We start from the raw sequence: 20,881 nt of genomic DNA, 5'->3' as shown, positions 1-20,881 counted from the left end.
GTTCTCCTCAGTGTGTGGGGCACTGGAAGGTACAACAACCTGCTAAAGCCTGGCAAGGCATCCATCAGCAGTGCAAGTGTCATGGTGTGGTTTGTCAAAATAAAAAGATAATTTATCTGCTTATCTGTAAGGCTGTGAAGGAATAGTGCCACAGAGCCTGCAACACCCAGAGAACATCCCTGGAGAGTAACCTGCATTCACAAAGGATCTGACTGCCCATCAGAGCTGCTCATTGCATCAGAGGATGGTAAAAGCCAGAGGCTGAAGTCACTGGTGTGCCACCAACAGGTCACAGGCGAGTGAGCCCTGAGAGCAACCTCTTCCCTCCAAAAGTGCTTCCCTCTGCTGCTTCTCCTCTGCAGTGATGGAAAATGCAGCATTTTCAGCCCTTCCCTGGGAGGATGACAGATCCAGCAGTGGCTGAGGAAGACCCAGGCCAGTTGGCAGAGGGAGGTGATGGGTTTCCAGCTGCACTCTGTGGCTCTGTGCTGTGGTTTTTGTAATGTGCTGGTTGCCATACACAGCAGACATCTGATAGCAAGGGGTTTACAGCTCCAGGAAAGCAATTTGAGAGCCTGGAAATACTGAACAACATGCTCTGAAACAAGAAAATCCCTCATTGTTCAGCAAAACTGGGAGATCTTTCCACTTCCGTTTTAACCTGAAATCTTATCTGCAGTGTCATTCAAGCCACGTCAGGACTCAGAAAGCTTTGAGCCAGACACTCCAATGGTCTAAATTGCCATAAACAATTACATCAGAGAAGATCTTGCTGCATTTGCTGGCCCTGCTGTGGCATGCAGATGTGCACCATCAGCCCAGAAGAGCTTGAAGGGCTGTAAATCCTTTTGCTCTGATGCAACAAGATCCAAAGTCTTTTTATTTGCTCTTCAGGAGGGTAGGGTGACAGAGCTGGGCTGGGGTGGAGAGCTGAGAAGGTTTTTTGAGGGAACTCACAGGCCCACTCTCCAGCCCAGTACAGAGCACGGAGGGAACTCATGGCTCTAGTGCTGTGGTCGCTCCCCAGAGCAGCAGCAACCCCACACACAGCTCTGGATGGTGTTCTGAGGGTCCTTCCCATCACATTTTTGTCCCTCTCTCCTCTACAGGCTACAGTCCTGAAGTTGGAAGGAGGACTTGCTGGCCAGGATGGACCTTCTGCTCTGAGTTAGCAGAACTGCTCCAGCAATGCCATGCTGAGATGGGGCTGCTGTCTGAGCCTTGTAGTGCCAGGGCAGAGCAGGAGCTTCTTCTCATCCAACATGTTGCTCTTCTACAAAGTTGTCCAAACATCACTTACAGCAGAATTTGTCCCAGAGTGGTTTTTGCTCTTTGTTCTTTTCTGTTTCCTGCCACTGAAAACATGATTCAAAGGTTTTCTGCAACAAAGTGCCTCGCTCTGCTGTCACTGAATCCAGCCATTCACTGCATACACATGAGCTCAGCCACAGCTGGCAGTACCACATCCATGGCATTCAGCTCCCTGAAAACACTGAGGTTGCCGAAGGACAATCCTGGAGTCACCACTGGTTTTAATCTCTGCTTTCCATGCAGAAATTTATGCTTTTTTTGATAATGTGCTGAGCTGTTGTTTCCTGGAAAAGCTGCTTTTTGTGCCCTGGACCATGGGCTGTCTGTGGAGTAATTACTTGAAAGAAGTTTCTTAAACTCCCTGGCTGGAGGGTGTGGGGTCACCCTCTGACTGAGCAGAGGAAGGAATGGAGAGCACCAGGCTCGGTGTGTGGGGGCGGGGGGCGGTGTGGCAGCGGTAACAGCGAGATCCTCACACCCTTAATCTTAGTAAATGAGTAGTGTTACTCCAAATCCTGCCCTTGGATGTGTTAGGAGTAGATGCACAAGATAGTAAAGTGGCTTGCCCAGGGTCATGCAGGAGGTCGGTCAGTGGCAGAGGGGGAGCAGGAGATCACAACAGGCCTTACTCCTGCCCTACAGCCTGTCCTTTCCAGTAGCTGCTATATCAGCGGGGCCAGTTCTTATACTGGAGCCCAGTTTCCCGAGCTGAAGGTGTTTGCACTTGGCCATGATGTATCCTTGAGTTACAGCCCTGGAGTATCATTACTCGTGCAGACCAACACCCAGAAAAGCCATAAGCAGGTATTTGTCTTGCATCAAAAATCAAAGGTGAATAAAGTTGCTCAGAAATGCAGTCAAATATGCTGAAAACCTCTGCTTTGAAGAGTATGAGACCAAGAGTCAGGGTGATGCCTTTCTGTGGAGCTGCAGGCCTGGGTCTCTTTGCTTCCCCTCCTAGAACCAACGTGATCATCCCTGGGCCCCTGTGCCCATGGCTGCAATCAGCTTCTCCTCTTGCTTTGATAACCAGTGCTGATGGCCACAGGGTCAGCCTTTTCTAAACATCCCACTTTATGGAGAGGTACATGCTAGATTTTGTTGTTTGGGTGATATTATTGTGTGGGACTTTTTCCCCCTTTTTTGCTATTCTGCTCTCTGTGACTCAGTCCACCAAATCCATTGAAACCTTTGAAGTGCACCAGGGTTGCCTGTGAGCCCTGTGTATCCTACAGGGAATCACAGAGCTTTCCCAATCCCAAGGGAGCTGCTGCTTGCAGCAACTGAGGCTGCTCTCCAGCAGCAGAGGGGCCGTTTGGCCCTCACAGGCTCTGCTGCTGGGGAAGGCAGGCTGATCCCAGCTGGTCTTCATTTAGAGTTAATAGGAGTCATAATGAGCCAGAATTTGAAATAAATCCCATTGGCTTGGCATGGTTTTTTTCCTGACTCAGACGAAGGAGACACACTTTTTGGGCAGTTCCTCCAAGATTCCCCTCCTTATTGCAAGAGAGGATTTTATTCCCTTCCTCTTCCACAACCCCAGGGCATCTGTGTCCTTCAAAAGGAAGATATTAACCCTTACTGTTTGGGGGAGTGTCAGTCAGAGTTATGCTGCCCAGGTGCTCTCTCTATTCTTTTCTTTCCCATTGTCAGATTCTGATACTAATTTTTTGGAGCATTTTGGTTTCATTGTGTATGAAAGCTTCACAGCGCAGTGGGGATGAGGCTTCAAACTTTTCCTACACTTCCCACACTTCCCACTCAGCCATCAAGTGTTTTAGTGGCACCTTTGTCTCCCATGCTTTCTTAGACATGAGGAAATAGAGGCAAAGGGGGGGGGGGGGGGGGGGGGCAGTTCAGAGCTATCAGGCTGAACCAGAGCAGCTCAGAGCACACAGCACTGCTCTGTACATGACTCTTTTTGCTGCCTTACACTGTGACTGCTTAGGAAAATCAAGTTAAATAGACCTCCTCCTCCACAAAACCCAAAGCAGCACGTTTCAGAGCAACAGCTGCATGCAGGTAAGAGTTTGCTCTAAAGCAGAGAGCTCAGGATACAAATTTTGGGTTGGATTCCTATTTTAAGCTGAGGAGCTCAGCTGAAAGGAAAGTCACAATGACTCTGGCTGTAGTCTTGCCATCCAAGACCTTTTTATAGGATTTCCCCAGTTTGCCGTTTCTTTGAGCACAGCCAGCCAGCTCTACCTGCACTCCCCACTCGGGTTTCCACAAGCAGGCCAAGAGCCCATTACTTCCCAGTGTTCCCAGTGAAACCCTCTGAACCTCACAGTACAATTAGGTCTTTCTTCTCGAGAACAGTTGAGTCTTTCTTCTTTCCCCATACTCATTCAGGAGCTGCTGCCCCTGTCTCCTCCCCTTCCAAACTACTGCTAGGCAGAGTGATTATGAAATGTGTTTCTTATAAATCCAAAACGTTTATGTCTTCAAATGCCCAGCCCAAATAATCCCACTAATTTCCTGAGTGCTTGTGAACTGTCCTCCATGGGGGGAGACTTCTCTCGATCAAAGTTTATTAAGTAGAGGTTCTCATATGGAGACATTGCTGAGCAGTAGGAAATTATATGGGGCTTTTTCATTTCCCTTTAAATGAACTCACTGGCTGGGCCTGGATAATATGGGCATGGTCATCCTATGGTTCATGCTTCCTACCTTTATTGCTGCTTTAGTTTTCCTGCCCTTTTTACATCCAGTGCCTCAAACTATCACTTTTTTTTTTTCTCTGTCACCATGTCACTTTTTTCTTTACTCAGTAGCTGTATTCTGGTGGTACTGTTTCTTCCTGCCTCATTTTTGGGAGGGAGGAGTGACCTCAGACCTTTACTCAATGACAACCAAAAAAAAATAGTTTGAAAATATGCTCCTGCTCCACAGCAGTACTGAGCAATCATGAAGCAGCCTGAGGGAAGCTTTGGGAAGCTCTCCCAGCAGTTCTGTGCCTTCAAGAGCTTCCTTCCTGTGCTGTGCTGCAAGGAAGGTGGGAACATATTTGCCTTCTGGAATGCCAAGAGCCAAACCAGGATGGTGGGTGACATCTCTGTTCCCACTCCCCAGACCCAGTGCCTGCAGCAAGAGCATCACTGGGTATGGTGAAGTTTGGGTCAGGATTTTAGCCCTGTTTGTTGTTTGGCTCTGTTCAGGGCATATCTCTCTGCAGTTCATTCAACTTCCTTGTTTTGTTTTTCTGGATGTTGTTGTCGGAACATAGATTTCAACTGTTGATGTCTGGAGAATTTAAAGCTGAGCTGCTCATCTATTTGCTCCCACTAAATGTTACCACTGTGCTGGGCAATAGATCTGACTTTTCTGTCAAGGCCATCAGCAGCTGGAAATCTCTTTTTCTTTTTCTTTAAGAATTAACCAATTTGCATTGGAAAATAAACCATTCTTCTTTCCCTTAGGGGAATATCTAAGGCTATACTAAAAAAAATCCTTGTAAATCTGTGTCCTTACTGAAGATTACAATGAAATTTTAAATATGCTAGACCTGAAACTATAATTTTTTTGCTTCCTTTGGATATTTTGGCATAGCTGAAGGCATGTGACTTTATAAAACTGCTGCTTTCCACTGTCCCTGGTCACAAATACCATTGTCATCTGGAGGTACTGATATGCTTCTCTAGTGAAGAATGCAGCATATAAAGAGAAATCACCATTTAAAAATAGTCCTGTTCACAGAAGAAGCTTGGAAAGATTTGTTTTCTCAGCAAACCAGTAACCCAAAGCATACAACAAAATGTGTACAAACCCTGGGAATAAAAGCATAGACGTTCAGTGCCTTGGAACAGTAACCCAACTGATGTGAGTCCAGCAAAGGGAACTTGGATTTAATTATTTTGATGTGCAAGATTTTGTACCTCTTCTGCCATCACTCCTATCTCTGCAAAGAGAGAAGAAATCTTAGGAACCTTAGGAACTTCACACTGCAGTGAAAGAGGTATCAAAAGGTGCTACATTCCTGATGTACTTTGGGGAGAGCCTGGATGAAGATAAGATCTCACTGGATTTTATTTTTATCCCTTTTTTTTTTCTTCCTGTTCTGGCCCTGATTTTTTTCATCCCTGGACAGATGAGTCAGAAGAATGGAGAGAAAAAGGATGGGGCTATTTTTGAAGGCTATCAAAGTTGTTGCTGAGCTTGTTCTTCCCTGTGCAATGTGTGGAGTGTGGCAGTGCAGTGATTTCTGGGAACTGTGCAAACCCCTGCGTATGTGCCCTGGGAACATCTGGGATTGCAACAGCAACCACATCTGAATCATCACAAGTAGAGATATCACATATCTGGGAACCCCAAACAAGTGTTGAACTGCCTCTAAATTCATCTGGGAAGAATTCCTGCACAGTTGGAGAAAGCATATCCAGGAAAATCAGACACATGGTAGGCTTCCCACTCACCAGCAGAGCTTGCTGGCCAAAGTCCTAGAAAGCGTGCTGGGTGAGCACGGAAATATCCCTGACTGATAGAGCTTATTCCTCTCAAGGAGGTGACTCAGTCAGTCAAAATCTGAGCCACATCTCTGCCAGTGGTGTCACCAGCATGGTTTGACCCAATTTTTTATACCAGCCAAGCTTTTAACCAGTGGATGAGAGTCAAGAACAGCAAGGGAGGCTTGGAACAAGGTCTCCACGGCTTCCTGTGAGTGACAGCTTGTCTCACTATCACTGAAAGGAGCTGGTGATGCTGCCAATGGTTTTTTCCTTCAGCAATGGAGAAGGAGCTGCACCCCAGCTGGAGCACCCAGGAGAGCCTTTCTGGAGCACATGAACATCCCTGCTCCATGAGGCCGATGCATCGTAAGGGGAAAATGGTACAAGGAGTTTATTGGAGCCCATATCTGTGCTCACATCCACCACCAATGCAAAAGACGACCTGAAGGAACCCTGAGAAAGTTTGAGAAGCGGTTTGAACGTGGCACAGTTTCACTGTGGATTGAGCTCGTTTTTGCGAGCAGGACTTGGACTGTCAAAGTTGGGTTTGGTTTTTGTTGTTTACCCTCTCCCAGATGACTCCAGCCCCTCTATCTGTACTCCATGATGGTGAGTGCAAGCAGGAGCTTGAATGCTGGCAAATTTTAGGAGCAGTGTGGAAATTTTGTTTCTCAGATGGAAAAATGTAAGGCCTAAACTTGTCTTCTCAAAAAGCAAAGTCATTTTCCAATGCAGGGTAGAAGCAAGTTTCAGTCATGAGACTTCCATGGGAAATGAATCCTGGTGGAGGGAGCCAAGCTGTACTTCAGACTCTTCTGAAGTAGCTGTGAGATCTTCGTGACCTCCCCATGAACAGGGTCCACCTGCCCTGCCCAATGATAAAGGGTGTGTCTAATCAATGTACTGGTATCTGCGTTTTTACAGACAATATAGCACATTCTCAGCCTGGGGATGGAACCTTTGCATGGAAATTTTTGTTTCGTGAGCTGCCACAGCACTGCAGTTCCAGGAGCACATCTGAGTGTGGAAAACTACTCTGCTGGAGAAGACCATAGGCTTGGCCATCACTGGGTTAGGAACAGATCTAGCTTAAAATGGGCTTTCTCCCATTTGCAGGAAGCATCTACTGCTTGTGCTTCCACAAGCTCTTAAAGCACAGTCCAGGGAGACTGATGGAAAAACACTATGCAACTGAATAGAAACCCCAGTTGTCTTTTTATTCAGTCACATCTTGTTTTGACAGTAAAGTTTTGTGAGTGCTTCCACTATTCCCTCTCCAAATTTTTAAGCCATAATGTGCCAGGGCACTGCTGCAGAGCAGGGGCTGTGGGAGTTACTGTGCTTCAGGTGTTGAGTAACAGGTCCCACAGTGAGCTGCGCTAGAGCTGGAAGGGTCTGGCCATTTCTGATGCTTTCATTCGTGAGGACTTCTCTGTATACTCCTGTCAAAAGTGTAAATCACGTGGGTGATGCTGGAGGCTTGGCACCCATCATCTACTGCGGCTGCTCAGCATCTGTGGGAAAGTAGTTCCAAAAGTGATCTCTTGGGAAGTGGCAGCAAAAAATAGCAAACAAAAAACCCTGAGCAGTATGGAAGAGACACAGAACAAGGCTCGTGTACTCCTCAGCAGGGACCTGTCCTTTGTGAAGCCTAATAGTGTTGGCAAGGCGGGCTCCTGAAATGTTTGACAGGTAAAATGGAGCTATTCCCTCTGGAGAAGTGAACTGGCACAATTCTTTAGGGTTGGAATAAGTCTGAATTGCTCCTTTGTGTTCAGAGCAGGCACTTCTGTGGCCCATGTTTCAGATCAGAGTGAAAACCCCCATACATCTCACTTTATATATAAGCTGCTTTTATTCAACTGAGACTGCAACACCAACCATGGTGAAAATTATATCTTCTTAGCTGGGAGGAGCGGGAGAAGAGGGAGAGATGTGGTGCTGGTGTGGAGATGATGTTGAAAAGTTTGTCATAATTGCCAAAAAGCATGAGTTACTTTCTTCAGTTATACTTTTTGCTTCTTTCTGTCAAGTTCAAAATACTCTGTCTCCCTTGCAGCTAACAGAGTCAAACACTGGAAAAAATGAGCTCCCTGGGTTCCCTAAGGAGAGGCTGCTGTATTTAGCTGCTCATCATAGTGCATTTCTGTGGTGGGGGTGCAAGGAGGGGCAGCAGGTTCTGCACCCACACTGGGTTCTGAAAGCAGTTCAGCATTCCTGTCTCTGCTTGGCATGGCTCCCACTTGAAGTTTTGCATCCCATTCCATTTCTAGAAGTAGATTGTGGTTTTGGCATGTGGCAGTAATAACACAAATAGAGGGAGGGGGTTTTCACCGTGAGCAGGAAGTTGTGCATGGTAGGTGGATAGAGAATGAAACCATTGCCTGTTTTCACAAGGTAAAAATAAGGAGAGGTGCTGTGGAATCAATGGTTCTATTGGTAGGATCTTAAAACTATACAGAAAGTGTTGATATCTAATTTAGTGCCACAGTTGGTGAAGGATACAACTGTTCGTAGAGTAATGGTGCAAAGATGGCAGCTCAGGTGCAAACCAGAGGAAACCTTTAGGAGGAATCAGGGTAAGTGTGTTTTCCACGTTTCTGCCCGTTCTGTAGAAGAGGCTGGGTGGGTGAACTTCTGGAGATCCCTCTTTTGCACCCTTGGAGACAGATGGACACAACTGATGGCAGTTTTCCATGACCCACCTGTCTTCAAGATGTGATTTTAAAATCATCATCATCAAAATTATCACAGTATCACCTTTCAGCAGTGTTGCCCAGTAGTCACTTGAGCACAAAGATCTTTCCACTTTTAAGCAAGGAGTTTTCCTCCATGTTGGAGCAGCTGAAGACCAAACTCAGTCATACCCCAGCTGTAGCACCTGTGGATTGTGGTCTGACCTGCACAACTTCCTGGCCTCCTTGTTGTCTCCCATGGGTGGGTGAGGATGCTCTCAGGTTTGTGTGTGCCAGGGAAATGACTTGGGAGTGGCTGGTTGGGATTCAACTTCTTTGCTTTCCCATTCCAACAGCCTTTTTCTTTTTTCCTCTTCCAGGGACCAGAAGGGAAACCAGGAAAACAGGGAGGAAAGGGCAAGCCTGGCCAGAAGGTGGGAACACCTCTCTTTGATAACGTCACCTCCTCCCTTTCATTACTCATCTCTGATATTTTCCTGCAGAGGAAGTTTTGTCCGACACTGATGTCAGTGCCTTTTCTCTGCAGGGCAGCAAAGGCTACCAGGGGCAGCTCGGCGAGATGGGATCCCCAGGGAAGCAAGGGCCAAAGGGGAACCAAGGCCCTAAAGGATCCCGAGGTACCCTGGGACCGATGGTGAGAAGAGCTCTGCAAATGGTTGAACACAACACGCAGAAACCTGACTGGCAGTGGTGGGCATGGGCCTAAATGGAGCAGAGAGCCCAGCAGAGGCTTCAGGGCACTGAAAGGGAAATGCTGTTAGATGGCTTTAATTGGCCGAAACATCTTAGCCCTCATTCCAAGCAGCACAGAAGAGAGCCCAGCTCATGTTGCATCATGGCAGTTCTTCACAACTCCCCAGCTTGGCTGAAATTGCTGAAATATTGGGGATTTTTCCTCAGCTGAGTGAGCTGATAAGCTATTTTTTGTTAAGATTTCCCCCTTTGAGACTACACACTCATGGCAAAAGCTGCTTCCAAGTTGAGCTGTGTTGTTACAAGGAACTCTGCCTTGGACTTCTGCCCTGTTTCTACACCCACTCTTGATCTACTTATCTAAAACACTTGGAGCAACAAGAAATATAGCATGGGAAAGGGTTTGAATAGGGGACTGAAGGTGAGGCTTCCAGAGGTAACAGTATGGCAGAGAGGGGAGAAAGTTAATTTTCTTTAGGCACAAGAGACAAATGCATCAGAACAGCAGTGGTAAGTAAAAGTACCTTGTGCATTGCAGGCTGGTAAGGAAACTTCTTGCACTCTATTTGATAGAAATTAGTGCAAAGTCAGGAGTCATTTATGAACTAGGAATAGTGGTGATATTTCAGAACAGTAGCAAATGAGTGATGGTTCTGCTGATAGTGTTTTCCTGCACTGAAAATTATGGCCTCACCATATACCCTCCCTTAATAGTCTTTGGTAAAGCCTCCATGGATTATTTCACAAGGAAGCAAAGCAATATCTGAGCAACAGTCTTTTGGAGTGGACACATCTCTGTCTTGTGGAAAGAGCTTTATTCCATGCTAAATGGGATTATATGGAAATTTTGTGACTCACTTTAATCTGATGATCTGATTTAAACCCTTTTGTTCACTCTGCTAAAGATGTGATTAATAGCTCTTGCAGTGCCTTCATCACAATCCAGAAAACTCCTTTCTCTGCCTCAGAACCCACATCAGAAGGTTTTCACCCAACAGTTTAGGATTAGGTCATGCCCGAGCATGGTCTCACTGGTGGACTTCCTAGCACAACACTAATTTGGATACAAAGATGTGCAGGAGTGCAGATGAAGAGCACACAAATGCAGCCATTTCTGATAGCAAATCTGACTGAGGTGGGGAATCTATTGCTGCAGGCTGGCAAAGGCACAGAATGGCCTCCTGGCACCCCTCTCCATGTGTAAGAGGTTAAAGCCAAGCAAAAGCCCATCAGGTGGCTGCAGCAGAGCTCACTGGTGGCCAGGAGAAGGACTGGCCACACTCCCACGTGGTGCCGAGCTTTGCTTTGCACAGCCCAGTGCATCCTCTTCTTGTGCTAACACCATGGGCTGCTCTCTCAGTCCCTGTCTGTTTGCCTCTCCAGGGAGCTCCAGGAAGGATGGGTGCTCAAGGGGACCCAGGCTTAAAGGGTTACCAGGTAAGGGTTTTATTTTCATCTTCCAGTTTTTGTCTGTTCTTAAATGCAACAAAACCGCCACTCCAGGATGCAGATTGTTCCTAAGCGGTGATTTATTTCTGATCTCGAGTTTAGTTCTTTGTCAAATCTGCATTTGCACCACCTGCATTTGGTTCATCTCTGCCATGACCCACGTGTCCCTCCAAAGCTGGCATGCACCACCCAGGGCTTACAAGACCTGGCAGAGAACCAGGGAGGACTTTCAGTCCCGCAGCTCTTTCCTGCCTGCTCACATGCTGTCTGCTCTCCACAGGGACATGCAGGACCACCGGGGCCGATTGGACCACCAGGGCCAAAGGGGGAAAAGGTAAGTCAGGGGGTTTGGCCATCTCATTTCCCCTTGAATGAGATGATTGTCTCACTGCTGTAACTCACGTGCATCTGCACTCTCCTCACCCTGTGGCACAGGCAGAGGTGCCTCCTCAACCACACAGCCATTTATATAACCCCTCAAAGCCTTGTCTCTGCCAGTCAGTGCCAGGACACCATGCCACCAGCATGTGCTTCCCAGACACCATGTGCCCTTGTGCCAGAGGCTGAGCCAGCCAGCGTGAGCCCTGAGGATGTGTTTTTCCTGTATCCTCAGGAATTCGGCTCCATCCCCAAGCCAAAAGAAATCAGACTCGTAGCTTTCTGTGATCAGGTCAGAAAAACTCCCTGCACAAATGAGCTGATCTCCAGCTGCTGGCGTTTCTCCTCCCCATGGCCCTTGCTCCATGTTCCTCGTCGCCCACCTTTCGACAGCCCCCTGGCCGCAGCTGCCCTGACTCAGAGCCCTCTTTCCACGGTGGCTTTTCCCTGGTGTTTTCCCCCTTTTGCTGAGTCAGCACAGCCATAACCAGTTCAGGCTGGAGCAGTGACTCACTCTTTAATGGTTTCCTGTCGGCTCTGCCGGCTGCTTGGCGCTCCCGGAGCTGATGGAGTCCTTCACATGCCTTCGGCAGCGATGCTCCCTCCCTCCTGAGATCTCTCTGCAGAAGGTTCTGGGGAGAACTCATTGTGACCTTCCAGTACTTAAAGGGGGCTTATCTGGAAGAGGGGAGCAGCTTCCTACAGTGGACACTACACTACAGATAGGGATAGGACAAGGGGGGATGCTTTTAAAACAAAAGTGTAAAGATTTTGGTTAGATGTCAGGAAGTTCTCTACTCAGAGGGTGGTAAAGCACTGGCACAGGTCTGGGCTGCCCCATCCCTAGAAGTGTCCAAGGCCAGGTTGGATGGGGCTTGGAGCAACCTGGTCTAGTGGAAGGCATCCCTGCCCATGGCAGGGGATGGAACGAGATGGACTTAAATGTCCCTTCCAACCCAAACCATTCTGTGATTCTCCCTCAGTGTGGGAAGGGAAGTGATGGTGATGGGCACTGGTCAGTTGTGAGGTCCCCATGAAGAGGAGAGCTGCATGAACTCTTTTTGCTCATTTTCTACTCCCCAGCACCAAGACAGCATTCAGCTTTGCCTCTGCACACAGGTGGGAGGGCAGCTGTAGTGCAGACAGGAGCTTCATCGCTTATAAAATGAGCTTATAAGGACTTGCCATTGCTGGGGCTTTGAATGGATCCCTTCAGCTCAGGCTCCTGGTGTCAGGACACCCTGTTCACACTGTGCTCTGCCTGGAGATGCCCCATGCAGCCAGGAATCACTGGGGCAAGGCAAGCTGTTGTGTTCCATTAAGACATTCACATGCCTCAGAAATTTTGCTTTGGGGGTGAACAACGGTCATTTGCTTTTTCTCTCATTTCCTGCTGCCGAAACACATCCATGGAGGAACAGCTGGTGATGTTCCTGCTGCTTCATATCTCCATTGCTGCCTTGCTGAATTTCCTGGCAAGTGTTAGACAAGCACAACCAGTCCAGGATGATGTGAGAGCTCATGACCGGGCACATGGTCAGCTCAGAACCTGCCCAGAGGTTCCAACAATTCCACTGTTGAATCTTAAGCATCCTGGCAAAAAGCTGTGGGTCATGACTAGGACAAGAAGGGTCAGCCATTGACCCTGCAGCCACTGAGATGTGCAGATATGTGTGTCTATTGCTTAAATTGCAGCTGTTGTTTTATTTGGAAACCTTTAAAGTTGCCATCTTGAAAGGTCACATAATTTCAGTAGCAAATGATCCCCAAATTATTCATCTGAAGCGCTCAGTGGAGCATTTTGCCCTTCAACAAGAAGATGTTCCTCTGCAAAAGGACACTAGAAGAGCACTCCCTGAGTGGATCTGGCGTCAAAAGAGCACAGCAGTATTATGATAAATTAATTCTACATGCAAGTATCCAAGCTGAAGCCTGATGAAGCCACCAAAGCATCCAATGCGCCCTGCTAAGAGCAGTCAGCTCTGTTAATGACCACTGACAGCTGGATCTCCTCACTCATGTTCCCCTGGAAGGCCAGTGGGTCTGCTGACACCTTGCTGGGGAGCAGAAAGAGGAGATGCTGAACCAGGAGAGCACAAAATCATGTGCTGAGCCTCCAGCACCACTTTCTGCAGCATCCAGGTGCTCCACAAAATCTTGCGTCTAAGTTTTCCTATCCACCCACCCTCATCTCCTAAGAGTTGCCTGGATCCCAGCCTAAAGACAGACAGACTCCTTCCCTCCAGACATCTGTAACCTTTCACAAGTGTGTGAACACAAAAATGGAAGCCCGGAAGTGAGAAATGAAGAGAAAATGGAAATGGGACCAGGAGTACTCTGTGAGCTTTAAGTAACATGGTAAATGGACCTGTGCTAAAGGAGGAGGATATAATGGTGGGGAAGGTCTTCCCTTTTCCAGAGTAGAAAGCGGTTTGGTGAGAGGCACTGCTGTGGAATCCTGCTCCCTTGTGCCATCCCAGGCAGCTACTCCACCACATTTCATACATTTGAAATGTGTTAGAGAAGCAGCTCCTCAAAGAGGCCTTGCTCAGAGCAGACGCCTGCTCTTGGCAGCTGCTTAAAGCAGTCCAGATGTGATCCTTTTAAAAATTACAAACTGGTGTATCTCACTTTGGGACAGGAGCCAACAACAACAAGCCTTCCCTTCTTCATGCATTTTCCATTTGTATCCTAACATGTTTACTTTGCTGCCCTTTACTCTAACTTTTTTCGCTGCAACTTTCCGAAGATTTAGCACAGACCTTTCATCTCTCTCTCAAGCAGTTGAGGCACCAGGAAGTTCTGGAGGAGCTTGGTTTCACAGTCCTAGAGCTGACCAGGCCACAGGGTTTTCTCAGGCAGGAGACAGAGAACAAGGTGGGAATTAGCATCAAGGAGAAACAAAGCTACAATGGGGAGAAAGTCTGTGAGTCTTGATGCTCTTCAAGGGTCCCCAGAATTATGAGCTTTCTCTGAGTTCATCACACTCAGCTCCCAAATGCCAAAGGTATGCACATCCTACTTGGGAAGAAGCAATCAGTGCCAAGACTTCTGCATAGTAACAGACCCACTGGGATGATTTTTTTCCCTGAGACTTGAGAAATGGTGGCTTTGTTTCCCTTCTAGTCAACATTCCTTAGATGGTGGCTAGAAAGCAAATCAGTTGCCAGGTATTCTGGTGCTGGCTTCCAGCAGCAAGTTCAGTAGCGCTGGAAACCATCAGCAGAACCTGTGAGGCTTTGCTTCCCCTCTTCTCTTCTCTGCCACCCAAGTTTCTCTCAGAGACAGGCTCACCAAGAAATTTCCCAAGTGTCCTTACTATCAGCAGCTGCAACTCCAACAGGAGAGTACATCAAAGAGAGAACATCAAAGAGAACTGTAAATACATCAGAAAGGGCTGGTGCAACCACTGAGAATTACAGAAGTCTGTGAAAAACTTGGCTCTTTGGAGATTTGGATGTTCAAGGCTCTTGGAGCACCCCAAGCACCCCAAATACAGCAGCTCCACTGTGCCAGAACACCCCAAGCTCCCTTTCTCCAGTAGTGCAGCATCAAAGGAGCTCTGAGACGTGTCCATCCTAAGGAGCCAAAGTGCCAGAGACTGCTATGGAGTAGTCAAAAACTGGAGGAGCTGGAATATAGCATTCTTCCATGGGGAGCAAAGAAACAGCTATCTCTGAGCTGGACTCCAGAGAAAACAGGACATTGTGACCCTGAGTGACTTTCACAACAGAATTTAAATGGATAGTGTCTCTGTTAAGTCTTAAGGGATCTCTCTGTGGATGTTTTGAAGAGACCTCAGTCATAAATAAGCTGGGTGATGTTATCTACCAGCCAAACCATGAGCTCTGAGCTCGTGCTGTGGAGCATCTCAGCAAGGAAAGGAGTGTGTAGGAGGCTGTCTCACCTGGCTGATTGTAAAATGAGCCCACAATGGTGGCACACAACCAGGGAGCCCATCCAGACCACCCGTGCTCCCACCGACAGCCCAGACAGGACTCAACAAGGGTGGGGAAATGCTTGATTAAAGAGTTTGGTTGAACTGTCAGCAATAAAATTCAGAGGCAGAGAGCTATTTCCCATATTGTCGCAATTACATCCTGCTTGCTTAGTTTTAGGAATTGTTGAAAGTAACCCTTTGCACCTGGTTACTTAGGGAGGAGAGTTGCACCAGGCAGAAACACCAAAAGTTAGGAAAGCAATGTGAAGAGTCAGTGAAACAAACAACAAAAAAAAATGTTTAGTCTTTCTCTGGATGAAAAAGTAAATTCAACAGAGGCTTTGCCTTCTCATGTTATGGAAGGACTGGATTGGATCTGTACAGAAGCATCTGCTGTAAAATCTACTGTTTATATTAATACTAACATTTTATTCACAGGGAGAACAAGGTGATGACGGGAAGGTAGAAGGCCCACAGGGACCACCTGGAGACAGAGTAAGATGTTAAATTCCTTCTCTAATCAATCCTGGACTGATTTTTGTGGGTGGATTAGTTGGCTTGCTGCCTTACTTGTAGAACATGCACAAACCATTGAGATATTGCAGATGACAGCTTGTTTACATCCACCTCAAGTCCTTGTTGTGCTCTTGTAGGGCCCTGTTGGTGACAGAGGTGACCGAGGGGAGCCTGGAGACACTGGTTATCCTGTGAGTCTTATTCCAAATGCATGATTCAGAAATGTTTGCCTTGGGGAAGTGCTCCCAGTCCACATCAGCCCACAGATTTGCCCAGCAGTCCCAGTTCATAACCTGCTGACATCCCTGGTCAGCTGCTGCTATGATTCAGACAAGGAACAATTCAGCTTTACCTAAAGCAGAAAAACATTACTGAAGGCAAAAAAGTCAGCACCTCACCCTGCCCTGCACCCACCTGAGTGAGGCTAAAAGAATTAGCAGTGCCATTTGAGCACAGGTCTCTGTGATTATCAAGGAGACACCCTGGGCAAGGTGTGAGCATGAGTCCATGCCAGTGCTGCAGAAATTTCAAGACTGACATGCCTGTGGCTGTAGATTCTTCCATGGGAAGATCTGTTAACTTTAAGACTTGGAGGCTTCCAAAATCTTTGCAAGGTTTCTCTCAAAAGCAAGATCAAGGCTGTGAGTTATCCTGCTGTGCTCCTTATACCCTCTTTGCAGGACATTTCCAGCTGATTGGGGCTGATCTGCAAAGGTGTCATGACTTAAGTGTTACCTCTATTCAAAAGCACCTGGTCAGAATGACCCATTACAGTAATTTACAGAAGATTTTGAGTTCATCAGAGTAGCAGTACTGCTGCCTTACTTTCTAGGACAGCTGTCTCCAGCTGTTCACTTCCATTAATGCTGTGTGTATTTTGGGATGCATTAGATAGTTCCTCTTTCCACAGCATGGAAAGGCATCCACAGGAGCATGGGCACTACCCACAACTTCACCATTTCTGTGTCAGCAGAATGCAGACACGTGTGTCTTCTTCTGCCCCTTAAATCACATTACATTCATTTTTCTTTCCCATTGCCACAAAAGAACAAAGACATGTTCCCTCTCTGTTATTTATTTAAGGGTCAAGAAGGGCTTGATGGAGAAAGAGGAAAACCTGGACAGCAAGGCTTACCAGTAAGAGATGCTGCTTTATTGTAAGCTACCCAATGCCCCAGGCATGGGAAAAACAGGGAGGTGGGAAGGGCTGCAGGAGGAGTGCGTAGTGAGCTATCAAATGTGGGCATTTCCATCAGCCAGGCCTATGGAATGGGTATTTTGAGCCACATTTGAGACTAATAAATGGGTGACATAACAGGGAGCACTCCCAGTGCCTGTTTCCAAAACCTCCTTTCTGAATGGTCCATGAGGGACTAGAAATCTCAGGAGATGGGTGGTGGAAGATGACAATGACAGTGGAAGGGTCTGCTTGAAAGTGATCCTTTTGATGTTCTGCTAGTCCGATGTGAGGTGAGACCATATTATTCTGCTTGCAAATTGTTTCCTCTCAAACTAGTGAAAGACTTTGTGAAAGACTAAATTAAATCCAAATTCAAAGGAAGGACTTTTTATTCCCTTGTTATATACAGTGGCATCTCATCTTTATACATGACTATTGCAACTGTGAGTGCAGCAGCACATTAAATGTAGTTTGTATTGGGAAATAAAGTTGAATCAATTCCCACTCTTTGTAAGGTTGCTGGGAAGAACAACAGATTCTATTTTGGGGTTAAAATGCTACTGCTCTGTTCTATGGCCCAGAAATGAGTAGAGTTGCTGCATTCCCCGGTGGATGTAGTTTATGGGGGGGGGGGGGGGGGTGGTAGCCCCTCAGATGATTCAGAAGGAAGCAGGAGCTTTGGATTGTCTTTAGTAAATGTCCATTAGGAACGTGGGTCAAAAACAAGCTGAAGAAGGAGAGCTCTGCAGGGAGTCCTTCCTTACCATTCATTTTATATTAATCCAGAAATGGCCACTGACACAAATACAGACCAAAAAACCCAACCTGGCTGGCTGGGAGAAAAGACTGAGATGAGTGTGATGGGGAAGAGACCAGCAAGAGAGCAGTGAAATACCCTCTCTGCTTTACTCCATAGCCCTTTTTCTAACACCTGACTCCCAGGTGAAACCAAGGCAAGGGCTGCAGTGTGCAAAAGGGAAGTGGTGCCAGCAATCACTGTGTAAACTACTCATTCTACACAGGCTCCTTCCTGCCCACTTCTCAGCACTGCTCTCCAGGCACCATCTGGAATTTGGTCAATGATTTCCACAAATGCAGGCACCACCCAAGTGAGGGGCAGAGTTGCTTCTTCTCCAATCAACACCCTGTTAGATGCTCTCTGGAGACAGTTCCTTGCTTCTTTGTCCCCAGGGGCCTGTCTGAGTACAGGCTGTTTCCCTGAATTGTTTCCATACAGTCAGCATTGTTAGGGCACAAAAAATGCTGTTCTTTGTACTTCATGCAAGGTACTGCCAGAAGAGAATTTTAAGCAGATTTTTCTTGCTTATGTTTTGTAGGGGGATCCTGGATCACCAGGCAAGCCAGGAGCAAAGGGATCCAAAGGTGATGCGGTAGGTTTCAGCAGGGTGCATTTATAGTGTCCTGAGTTTAAAGAAAATGTCTAATTAAGAGGATTGTCATGGTTTTGCCCAGCATGTGGGATTTTTGCCTATGGTCTATGCCTTAAAAGGCTGTGGGGACCCTTTTGGAAGGGCTGTAAATATTTGGGTGTCCAGGCCAAATGGTTTGTTGGCTTTGTGGAGCTGGAGAAGATCAAGACAATTCCAGCTCCAGCATGATGGGTGACTCTTGGGCAGGTCTTTAGTCCCTGCCATGGGTTATGTCTCTTTCCCATGCCCTGTTTGTGCTGTCTCCAGCCACAGCTGTCTCGTCCATCCCCAAGGAGGGCTGAGCCAGGCAAGTGTCTCTCCCTTTCATTTGAACCATAAACTTTTCTGGCTTGAAACCTTCTGGGTTTGGAGTCCATTTATCCATGGAGTTTTTTCTTGGAACAATCCCTCTAATTTCTTGTCCTAATTGAGCAAGAAAACCCAGGACACATGAGTCCTTCAGGGTTCATTGGGGCACTTCATACCTACTCCTACCTCCACATCTGGCTGTAATGACAGCTTGCTAATTATTCTCACAGACCAGGGACTTCATTTGCTAAAACATAAGTATGTGACCTCAATACTCAGCAAATTCCTGCTCTCTCCTGACAGATGTCAGGGTTTTTAATCTGACCCTGCTGGAGGTAAGGCTAGAAGATAGTTTTAGGTCTTCTTGGCAAGTGTACCAGGTGATAAATAAATTCTGCCCATCGATGGACAATCTGGAACTGCCTTTGGGTCTAATGAATAGCAGGGAAAGCACCCCCAGGAATATTTCTTTCATGTAGCTGGCCAGCCTGGTCCTCTGCAGATGGAGAAACAATGCACAGAAAATGAGTTATTCAATTTAAAAGTGCTTTAGTACATGACCTCACTAAGAGAGCCCTAGTGAAGGTGGTGAGGCTGAGTTTTCCATTCATTCTGCACAAATTAACCCTTTATACAGCTAATAAACCTCAGGAGTATTTCTTTTATGCCTTTATTCACAAAGTAGCACTGCAAATTTCAGACAGAAGACACCCTTTTTAATTTCCATTAGCTTTCCAAAATAGAGGGAGCTACTTCTCAGAGAGAAGCTCCCCTGAACACCCTCAGAGGACTCACTGGGTCCTGGGTTTGCTGTCAGGGAATTGATGGAGGACTCAGGTTTTTAGCATCTTGTTCTAATGTTTGCCAGTGCACCAAGTCCTCCCTTGAGTTCATCCTGCTTTATTTGTCCTCATCTGCTCTGTATTAGGAAAAATGTAGGTCCTTGCCTTCTAGCTATTCATTCCTGCCCTAGAGCTCTCAAGACATACGAAGAATCACTTGTAATAAAACCAAATAGCAGTTCATTCCCCAGTGCTGGAGCAACTGACTTTATAAATCTCCCTTTTATAAAACTCTTTCCAATCATTATCCAAAAGCACACTCTGAAGTCACAGTCCCAAGTGGAGCTGTGCTAGAACTGCTGCAATTTTAGATGTCTTTCTTTTTTTTACTTGCAGGGTCAAAAAGGAAAGCAAGGAGCACAGGGCAGTGCAGGGAGCAGAGGCTCACCGGTAGGTGAAAATTCCGTTTTCTGCCCCAGGAAACGCTGTCTGGGAGCACCTTCTCTAACATCTTTGTAATTTCAGGGCATCCTTGGGCTACCAGGTCCTCGAGGAGTGGTGGGAAGGCAGGGTCAAGAGGGTGCCCCTGGAGTGGACGGAGTGCCTGGGAAGGACGGTGTGCCTGGGATGCTGGTAAGCTTCATCTGTAACCTTGTGGCATTAACAGCAAACACAACATTGGAGCTGGAAAACTAAAAGGTAGCACAGGAGAAATTATGTGATCCAGCTGTGGATATTCCAATTTACATGTACCCAGAGTAGATGTAATGTACATGTACATCTTCTTCACATCTCACTTGCACATACAGGCAGCAGCTGCCTTTGCATGACCAGATCTGTAAATAAAGTGGGTTTTGTAGCCTGACAGACACTCACATGCACAGAACTCTGTCCACATCTGCAAACCCACCCCTGCAAACCTATCCCCCTCTTGCTGAGGGCAGAATCCCACTACTCTGCTGTCCCCCCAGAAGCTGTGCAGAAGGGAAAAGGGTTTTGTATCATAACCTCTTCTGTGTTTCTTTTCTAGGGAGAGCAGGGTGATGATGGGGAAGAAGGTGTGACCGGGATGTCAGGCAAGAGAGGGAACCCCGGTGTGCCAGGACTCCCAGGGGCACAGGGACCACCAGGATTCAAGGTGAGTTTCTGACTCCCTAAGATGCTGCTGTGAGAGAGCCAGTCTGTGAGCCTGATGGCTCTGAGCTTGAACTCTCCAAGGTCTAATATAGTCTCAGTTCCTGCTGCCATCTTTCACTTAGCTAGAGGCTCTGTAGATCTTTCATCTCATCCATCCATCCCTCCATCCATTTTCCTGATGTACACAGCAGCTGAATGTCCCAGAGACCTTTCTTCCTTTACCAAGGACACTCAGGAGCCTGCAGACACACATACACTACAAACACTTTAGTCTTTTATCATTAGAAACCTGGCTAGAAAAAACATGGAGAAGTTGCAGAGGAACTGCTGCAGCCCACCTGTAGGATGTCCAGAATGGACTACTCTGTGGGATGTTCAAGTGTTCTAGCTGCTCTGCAAGGCCTGAGCTGCTGGAAGGAAATTTGTGCTGCTTGGTTTTTAGCATATTTACTGCATTAGAAGGACTGAAGCCAGTATGAGCTTGGACATCGCACTGGGTGGAAGCAGGGACAAGCTGCTTTTGTGACCTTGGGGTTTCTTCCTGGTCCTTGCCCTGATTCAGACTCACCACAGGATCTAAACTGGACTCACAGCAATTCAGTCGTTTGTAGAAAG

General features: G+C 47.0%; 1 protein-coding gene across 5 annotated transcripts in view; it reads left to right on the top strand.

The window, feature by feature from the left end:
- Positions 1–20,881, top strand: part of LOC125336677 (collagen alpha-1(XXVII) chain B-like) — a 146,887-nt gene that overhangs the window by 116,064 nt on the left and 9,942 nt on the right. For all 5 annotated transcript variants that reach the window (XM_048325571.1, XM_048325570.1, XM_048325568.1 and 2 more), the window contains 11 exons: positions 8,812–8,865; positions 8,979–9,086; positions 10,529–10,582; positions 10,875–10,928; positions 15,351–15,407; positions 15,566–15,619; positions 16,512–16,565; positions 17,946–17,999; positions 19,526–19,579; positions 19,655–19,762; positions 20,160–20,267. In XM_048325571.1, coding sequence (XP_048181528.1) covers positions 8,812–8,865; positions 8,979–9,086; positions 10,529–10,582; positions 10,875–10,928; positions 15,351–15,407; positions 15,566–15,619; positions 16,512–16,565; positions 17,946–17,999; positions 19,526–19,579; positions 19,655–19,762; positions 20,160–20,267 — 759 coding nt within the window. The remainder of the gene's footprint in view (positions 1–8,811; positions 8,866–8,978; positions 9,087–10,528; positions 10,583–10,874; positions 10,929–15,350; positions 15,408–15,565; positions 15,620–16,511; positions 16,566–17,945; positions 18,000–19,525; positions 19,580–19,654; positions 19,763–20,159; positions 20,268–20,881) is intronic.

The sequence above is a fragment of the Corvus hawaiiensis genome, chromosome 21 (assembly GCF_020740725.1).
Source record: "Corvus hawaiiensis isolate bCorHaw1 chromosome 21, bCorHaw1.pri.cur, whole genome shotgun sequence".
In the NCBI taxonomy this organism is placed as follows: Eukaryota; Metazoa; Chordata; class Aves; order Passeriformes; family Corvidae; genus Corvus; species Corvus hawaiiensis.
This window is presented reverse-complemented; position numbering and strand designations above follow the sequence as displayed.